The 9413-nt window shown below is 38.9% G+C and overlaps 1 protein-coding gene across 8 annotated transcripts in view; it reads right to left on the bottom strand.

Annotated features, from left to right (window-relative positions):
* LOC135102027 (dual specificity protein phosphatase MPK-4-like) overlaps positions 1-9413 on the bottom strand; it is a 31335-nt gene that overhangs the window by 4758 nt on the left and 17164 nt on the right. For all 8 annotated transcript variants that reach the window (XM_064006650.1, XM_064006649.1, XM_064006651.1 and 5 more), the window contains 3 exons: positions 8133-8281; positions 2195-2297; positions 727-950 (listed from right to left, as the gene is read on the bottom strand). In XM_064006650.1, coding sequence (XP_063862720.1) covers positions 727-950; positions 2195-2297; positions 8133-8281 — 476 coding nt within the window. The remainder of the gene's footprint in view (positions 1-726; positions 951-2194; positions 2298-8132; positions 8282-9413) is intronic.

Raw genomic sequence — 9413 nt, 5'->3', positions numbered from 1 at the left:
TATTGTGTTGAAATCATTGTTTCACAATCCCTGAAGCAGCTTTTAGTTCATTCTTTTTTCTCTATGATGGTTATGTTTTATATTTAAAATTACTATTTTTAAAACAAGAATATGTACAAACAGTACTATTAATGTAAGAAAATTATGAATAACATAATTATTTGTTTGGAATGCTGACAATCACGAGTGTTTGAATGTGAAGGAGTTCCAGGAGCAAAATCACTGGCACAAACATGTCAGAAGTGCAAACAATAACATGAAGTAAATCTCCAGACAACAAAAGTTCTAGAAATAACCAGTAGAGGTTATTTCTAGAATTTCTAGAGCAAATTGATTTACAAGAATAATAAAGTACCATGTAATTCATTATAAGGAAAAGGTAAAGGAACTCACCTATTCTAAAGATGGAAATTAATCTAAAAACATCAATAATTACACCAATTACTTCCAGGGACAGACCTTTTTTTTTTGTTAAGGTGTATAAACAGCCAGGTATATTAAGAATCGAGAAGCCCAGATGATTAGCTACTGATTCAGTCAAAGATATGTCATGTAGAAATTTATGAACTAAAAACCAACTATGATTTTTGCCATTAATAATTCTTTTCACATTTGTGATTTTACAATTAGGGAGTTCCTTCAGGGACTGATATGTGCAGTATGCAATGAAACTGGTAATGCAACAACACAAAAAAATAAATTAGAAAAAATGCTGTAGTAACAAACCTTCATGCCAACTAAATGAACCAAGTTTAGCATGGCACTTTGGACAGTGGAGTTTTCCCTGCATAGATTCTGTTAAATCACCCATCCAGGTGATAGGGAAAGTAAATATTCCCTTGTCACAGAGTGTAAGCTTGGCCAGTCTGCCTGACCACTTGGGGTCAGTCCACAGTGGAGTTTCACCTGGACAGTGAAACACAAGAGAATGAAGGCTAATCAGTGACAACCTGGAAAAAATCAAATTAATTAGAATAAATGAATAAAAGAATTCAAGTTGTAATACATTACAAACAGTTCTATTACTATTCACTGTCAGTGTCTCAATCTTAATTTCAAGAGCAAATAATTTTAGTGGTGCTACCTTGGTACTTTCTTCAGTGGGATTTTGATATCTTTAGCTCACACACACAGAAAAGTGGTATTCCTATATGAACTAACTATCTACAGTGGGCAATAACATGTATGAGACAACTGGTTGGAGCAACTGGAAAGAACAGTATTCAGCTGTAATAAATTGAGAGTTTAATTGGGGCATTCGCAGTGAGGTGGGAAACCTGCCATTCACCAGCCTACTTAATTTTACACACACACACACACACACACACACACACAAAAAAAAAAAATAAATAAATAAAAAATAAATAAATAAATAAATAAATAAATAAATAAATAAATAAACAAATAAAAAATAAATAAAAATAAAAAACTGGAAAAAAAAAATCTTTATGGCATTTGTGTCTGATCAAACCAACTGTTAAAATATGAGGAACATTTTTAGCTGTCATCATCAAGTAGTGAGCAAGAAATATGACAAAAAAGCTAAATAGTACACATTATCTTGGGTTTGGGATGTACTGTCACCTTGGGACAAATGCAGTTTTTTCCTCTCTATATAAGCTTAGCCTATTCATTAAAGTTACACAATTAACACACAACTTTATAAATCCTAACACATATGAAAGAAACAAGCATGTTTTGACTCCAAATCTTAGCAGGATACTGATAGCATAAATGTATTGTAGTATTTAGGCACAGTACATCAAGATGTATCATGAGGGATTTTAAAATGTGCATCTCCAGAGACCTGTATGAGAATATACAAATCCTGCATTTATATACCCAGCAACCACTGGCAACTCAGCCCACTGCAAACACCTCAATTATGAATTTTTAGGAAAGCATAATTACAATAACCACAGCAATATTTTCTGGGGTATATCTATACCTGAGATCAGTAAGGATCTGAGATCATACCAGACATACCATTTTCAATTTCTGCTCTAGTGTCAAAGATATATTTAAATTAGCATGCTCAGAATCCCATGGAACAAATACCAAAATATCCCCCCAAAAAACAAACTACACATATGAGATGGATAAGTAGCATAAAATAGTGGAAAGCTTGAGGTATAAGGACCATCACAACACTCCTCTCTGACTTATAAGTTAATGAAGGTATTTCATTGCACACCTGCAACTCCTACACTTATATGCAACAGGGCCTTGATCTGCATCAATGTTTGGGTTGGGATGCACAACACTCTGGTGCTTGGAGTCTAATCCCTGGGTTTCACCTGCCAAAAGAATACATTTCACATTTAGGACAAATTATATTTGTGTATAATTCTTAAGCAGAATTAACCAGCTACATACATATAAAAAAACTTGCATGAGTGATGCAAGGTCATCAACCTCTAGAAATATAAACATCTGTCTTTCTACAAGGACGACATCCTTGCAAAGGGGTTAACCAAAACAAGGCACCCACATTTACACACTCATGCACACACACACACCCTCAAACACTTCTAAACACTAAATTAAAATTCATCTTAATTACTGGTCCCTAAGGAACAGAAAGGATAGATCATCACTAACCTTACACAAAGGTCAGTCAAACAAGCATTACAATAATTCATCTACATACAAGGTTGGTATTCCTGCAAAGGAGGGTAACCAAGACAATATACATACATGCATTTCCATAAATATACACACACACATACACTCATAAAAACATACAACATACAATTCTAAAAAAATGTCTTAGCCCCTGAGCCTCTATGAGGAGAAACAATAGATCCTAAGAACCTATCCTTGAAAGATCAGTTACTCACATACCAGGATCTCTCCACATCAGGATCCAACAGCATAACTGGTTTATCTCTGATCAAAAATTTTGTCTTAGAAAATGCTATTATCCTGTAGAATTGTTTCCTTAACAAAAGAGGGAAAATTTATAGTGTTCCCTTCAAGCATCACAGAGTTTGAGTATAAAAAAAAAATAAATGCAATACAACAATATCAAGAGTCAAAAAAAAAACATTAATTTACTAATTTTATGTTCATATGCATCTTAAGAGTCCCCTTCTTATAAGTCACCTTGAAAATACTAAAAGATTATTTTACCCATAAATTTTTTTCCCTTTCATTTAAGTCCAGACCTATATGTTCAAAGGAATTTTTATCCTTGTACTCCTACACCAGCCTTGGAGTCCCCATCTGGAGAGGGGACCACAAATGTCCCCAGGTCGGACTCCTCTTCTGGTACTGACACAAGTGTCTTGACACCCCCCTCAACTTATTCATTAACTTTTGCAACATTCGCAGTCTTAGATCTAATTTTCATTCTGTAGAACATCACCTATCCTCTACTAAACCTCATCTTCTTTTCCTCACTGAAACACAGGTGTCTGAGTCAACTGACAGTAGCCCCTTTTCTGTTCCCTCCTACTTTCTCTATCCTCATTTTCAATCCAAAGCTGGATGTTGCATCTCTGTGCGCACTGAGGTAACCTGCTCTTGTGCCCACACTCTTGAATCTTCTGAGTTTTCCACCATCTGGCTATGACTACAGTCACTCTCAAACTAAATTTATCTGTGCTGTATACCTCTCACCTAACTCCTCCGACTATAAGAAATTCTTTAACTACTTTTCTCTTTTTTTTTTTTTTATGTAGGAAGGACACTGGCCAAGGGCAACAAAAATCCAATAAAAAATATGTCCACTGAAATGCCAATCCCATAAAAGGGTCAAAGCAGTGGTCAAAAATTGATGAATAAGTGTCTTGAAACCTCCCTCTTGAAGGAATTCAAGTCATAGGAAGGTGGAAATACAGAAGCAGGCAAGGAGTTCCAGAGTTTACCAGAGAAAGGGATGAATGATTGAGAATACTGGTTAACTCTTGCATTAGAGAGGTGGACAGAATAGGGGCGAGAGAAAGAAGAAAGTCTTCCAAGTTTTCCACCATCTGGCTACGACTACAGAGTCACTCTCATACTAAATTTATCTGTGCTGCATACCTCTCACCTAACTCCTCCGACTATAAGAAATTCTTTGAGTACTTAACTACTAAAGTGGAGCACATTCTGACTCTCTTCCCTTTTGTGGACATCTCCATTCTTAGAGACTTCAAAGCTCACCACCAGCTTTGGGTTTCCTCTCCCTTCACTGACCATCCTGGTGAACTAGCTTTTAACTTTGCTATCCTCTATGACCTACAGCAATTGGTTAAGGTCAGGTAGGCCTTCGTTGCACAAGACTTTCTTCCTTCTCTCGTCCCTATTCTGTCCACCTCTCCAATGCAAGAGTTAACCAGTATTCTCAGTCATTCATTCCTTTCTCTGGTAAACTTCGGAACTCCCTGCCTGCTTCTGTATTTCCACCTTCCTATGACTCAAATTCCTTCAAGAGGGAGCTTTCAAGGCACTTATCCTTCAATTTTTGACTGCTGCTTTGGACCCTGTTCAGGGACTGGCATCTCAGTGGGCCTTTTTTTTTTTTACTGGATTTTTGTTGCCCTTGGCCAGTGTCCCTTTTACATAGAAAAAAATGTTAATTTAGTAATGAAGTTTTTTATTTATTTATTTGATATTTCACCTGTAAAGTGTCAGTCTTTTTAGGATCCAGAGAGAGAGAGAGAGAGAGAGAGAGAGAGAGAGAGAGAGAGAGAGAGAGAGAGAGAGAGAGAGAGAGAGAGAGAGAGAGAGAGAGAGAGAGAGAGAGAGAGAGAGAGAGAGAGAGAGAGAGAGAGAGAGAGAGAGAGAGAGAGAGAGAGAGAGAGAGAGAGAGAGAGAGAGAGAGAGAGAGAGAGAGAGAGAGAGAGAGAGAGAGAGAGAGAGAGAGAGAGAGAGAGAGAGAGAGAGAGAGAGAGAGAGAGAGAGAGAGAGAGAGAGAGAGAGAGAGAGAGAGAGAGAGAGAGAGAGAGAGAGAGAGAGAGAGAGAGAGAGAGAGAGAGAGAGAGAGAGAGAGAGAGAGAGAGAGAGAGAGAGAGAGAGAGAGAGAGAGAGAGAGAGAGAGAGAGAGAGAGAGAGAGAGAGAGAGAGAGAGAGAGAGAGAGAGAGAGAGAGAGAGAGAGAGAGAGAGAGAGAGAGAGAGAGAGAGAGAGAGAGAGAGAGAGAGAGAGAGAGAGAGAGAGAGAGAGAGAGAGAGAGAGAGAGAGAGAGAGAGAGAGAGAGAGAGAGAGAGAGAGAGAGAGAGAGAGAGAGAGAGAGAGAGAGAGAGAGAGAGAGAGAGAGAGAGAGAGAGAGAGAGAGAGAGAGAGAGAGAGAGAGAGAGAGAGAGAGAGAGAGAGAGAGAGAGAGAGAGAGAGAGAGAGAGAGTGTCTCAAAAGGTGCTATGATTTTGCATACCAGCACTGTACTGATGTACATACAGTAACTGACAACCAACTAAAACCACAGTAATGTAAGAACACTCCCAAACTCCTCTATCCACTTGTCCAGTCAACAAAGCAGTATCATGAAACCAGCACAGCTAGGTGGTAGCAAGGATACTTGCTTGATTGATGTACAATTTTTCCTAGGGAAGAACTTAAGAAAGCTGATGTTGTATATGTTTGACTATTATATCATAAGCTTTGGTGTGAATGGGGGAGAAGGAATGAACCGTGGTGAGTGTAATGTGTGTCCATTAAGGGGTTCATTTCACTTGTAGAAAAGAGTCATAGTAGAGTGAGTGAGGAAAGGAAATCATTCTACCTAGAGCAGATGAGCTATCAACACCACCACACCTTGCTGACCTGCATTTACACCAGTGAATTATCATAGATCTTGCCCCTCAGAATGAGGTATCAAATGAAAGTGACACTTGAGGGGGAGGTGAAAGGAATGTATTGGGTCATGTGTGCAGGTATTATGAGGATTATTCTGTGATTATTGGGGTCCATGTGTGGAATGCAGTGACGGTTGCCCCAGTGTAGTGGGAGCCAGGCAGTGACACATAATGATAGGCTGAAGCTCACAAATCCCTTGAGTGCCCTACTTGCTTGAGTGTGCAGTTGTCAGAAGGGTGAAAAGCTGTCATCCCCATTCACAACAGCTGTACTGTTGGGATGATGTGGAGAAATGAGATGTGTCAGTGCCCCCTCAAAATGAATGAGTGAAACACGTTTATGGAGTACACATGTGCAGAGTCACATGTACATGTGACGGAGTAGTTAATTAGAGCAGTGAAGTTGTGTGAGTGAAGAACTAAGCTATGAAATGTAGTTGCTAGAGCTGCAAGCTGATAGTACATGCTTACATGAAAACTGCTGATCCTTGCAAGGGGTCAACATGACCCTTGCAAGAGGGTCATGTTGAGCATGGTGCTTAGGACAAAGACCCTCTTGTGCAGGCACAGAGTCTTGACATTCTGCAACAAAACCAGGGCAGAAACAAGATATCTCTACTGCAGAGAGGATGGTGTGTCCAGTGAGCTCTGCCCTTAGAAAGCCTCCTGACAGCATCTCTGTTAGTGCCTCCCAGAGGATCAACTCCACGCTTTGGTCACTAGCTACAACTAACGTGTAGTGTTTATCAGGTTTAGAGATGTGTTATTACTCAAATCCTGCTACGCCGACCCTCATAGTCAAAAGTGTTACATCATGGTAAAATAATGGCCTCAGTAACCAATGAATATTAAAGGGTACACTGCGAATTATTGTACATGTATTGCATTTGCATTTCTATTATATCTATTAACTTGCTCAAACTATTATGTAGTGTGTGGTCATAATGTTCCTTCTATTATTACAGGAATCAAGTTGTATTTTCGATGCCTCTTTGTCTTGATTCCATGTGCATGGTCTGTTGTAGTTCAATACTCCTCTTGCTGATGTCAAATTAATTATCACTACAGATTAATAGCATTAAAGTGAGTAAACGACTGGGTCCATTTGTCAATCATGATGGCGTCTACATTGTTATTATTCTGGGGTGATACTTAATCATTTATAATGCCTTTACATAAAATTATATTTTGATAATCAATCTTTACTTCATTCTGCTTACAGAACCTGTTAAGCTGGAAGCAGTCATAGTTGACAATTAAATAATAATTGTTTAGGTTTTAGTTTTGTTATTGGTGGCAATGTTTTTTTTTTTTTCTTTTTTTAGTGGTGTACTGATTGACTTTAAGCCTTGTAAAGGGATAATATCTTGTCTCAAGCAATGTTGGTCAGTACAGTATTTTATATAAAATGGAGAAAATCTACAGGCATCAAAATCCCTTTCCACACACACCCGCACACACACACACACACACACACACACACACACACACACACACACACACACACACACACACACACACACACACAAAGTAATAATGATAATGATAATAATAACATAAAAATAATAATAATAATAATAACAATAATAATAATAATAATAATAATAATAATAATAATAATAATAATAATAATAATAATAATAAATTGATAAATGAATTAATTAATTAAAAAATACATTACCAAAAACCTTCCCCCTATAAGTTCTGAGGAATTTCCTATAACCATAGATTTCTTACAACAAAATAATGTATCAATCCTATTTCTCACTATCTCAGGCATTCTTTCACCACCACTCCATACCTCTCCTTTTCCTTCAAGAAATTAACAAAATCTTTCATGAGCTCTTCAACTATTTTTGCCATTATTTATACTAATATCAAATGTTCTTATGAAAGAATAAGTCGGTGAACCAAATGTTTTGTAGTGGATGGTAGAATATCAATGCATTAACCAGAGAGCATAAGGTAAGATCCTGAAGTAAGAAGACTTAGAATTTGAGAGGTTAAAAAACAAATAGAGCATAATCAGGTTATTTGATAAGTTGCAATCATATGAAAGAGATGATCCATGTAAACATGGGATCTGTTTTTAAGAGCAATGATTATGACAAATAACTGATTACTTGCAAATCTTACTTTACAGAAAATTGTAGGTGGATCTCCCCTCAGGAGAAAAAAAAAAAAAAAAAAAAAAAAAAAAATCCACAAGGCCTCAAAGTTATTACAAAGGACCTAACTGCTTCAGATTTATTACCAAAAAGCCTGTAGAATCTAAACATCTTTCAAGCTTTTCACACAGACAAGAAGCTAACTTTGGGACAAGGGACCACTATACACAGTGTTAATAAATACATACCTATCATGACAGATCTGGCTGCTGCTTGAAGCTTATACAGGCCATACTGAACATTGCTACTGTCTAAGGTCCACCCCATTACTTCATATGTGGCCAGCTGGGCAAGGAATCCTGAATTTGGTCCCACACAATGTCTTTTTAATTTGACTCTGTAATTTATGGAAAGAATTAAATTAAAAATGAATGAAGATGCAAACATAATGCTAGCATGAATTTTTATTCTGTGACCTTAAAATTTGATGGGAGAAAAAAAAATTACATGGATTTTGCTAAGCTACTGAAGTGTGTGTGTGTGTGTGTGTGTGTGTGTGTGTGTGTGTGTGTGTGTGTGTGTGTGTGTGTGTGTGTGTGTGTGTGTGTGTGTGTGTGTGTGTGTGTGTGTGTACAGTGCAGGGAAGGAGATACAGTGTTGTGACAGTGTAGTGTTGTGTGGATATAGGGGTTACTGTGATGAGTCCTGTCTCCGCACCCCTCGCACTCCTGTGCCCTCCATACACTAAGGAAGGAAATCCCCTGGGAAATTAACCTGAAGCTGCACCCACCCTCCCTCCTTCCGAAGCCATTAACTCTGGCGCCGAGCCCCTGGCCTGACCTGACTGACTTGACCGCACCCAACCCATCCCTAGCATCTACCACTGCAGCTGTCACCACCACTACCACCTGCTGAAACTGCACAGAAATGGCAGATCACAAGCCCATCAAGAGGCGAGACCTTCTCAGGTATTGCCCTCAGAAGTGGTGTGCTGTCTGTGGGAAGGCTGCAGTCAAGAATGCACCTTATGTTAGATGCGAAGGCAGGAATGACTGCCCCAATGTCTGCCACTCATCCTGCCTTGGAGACCATGATGTCTACACATGTGAAGACATGCAGGAACTACGGAGGTTATGCAGCATTGAAGACGCTGTAGTTTATCTCCCTCTAGATCCTAACGAAAATCCTCCCACCACGCATGCTGCCCCCAATGAAAGCAACGATGGTGGTGATGCAGACACAGACGTAGATGTGGACAAGCAGCAGCACTACAGGGAGATGGATAAGGAGGATCTCATCTCCTATCCCCTATGCCTACAGAAGGAGGTAACAAACAAAAATAACATAATTCAGTCCATCAAGCTACAAAGGGACTGGATTCTCGAAAAACAGACACACGTGGCTGAACTCCCTGAGCTCCTGGAGGTCCTCACAGAGTGCAAGAAAGCAGACGCGAGTCTCCAGCAGTTCTATTGCGACTTCTGCTACTCCCTCCTCTATCTTGAGGACCTGGTGGCAATCTGGGAGGC

The sequence above is a fragment of the Scylla paramamosain genome, chromosome 7, assembly GCF_035594125.1.
Source record: "Scylla paramamosain isolate STU-SP2022 chromosome 7, ASM3559412v1, whole genome shotgun sequence".
NCBI classification, from domain to species: domain Eukaryota; kingdom Metazoa; phylum Arthropoda; class Malacostraca; order Decapoda; family Portunidae; genus Scylla; species Scylla paramamosain.
The sequence above is the reverse complement of the archived record's forward strand: the minus strand, read 5'-3'. Positions and strand labels throughout refer to the sequence as shown.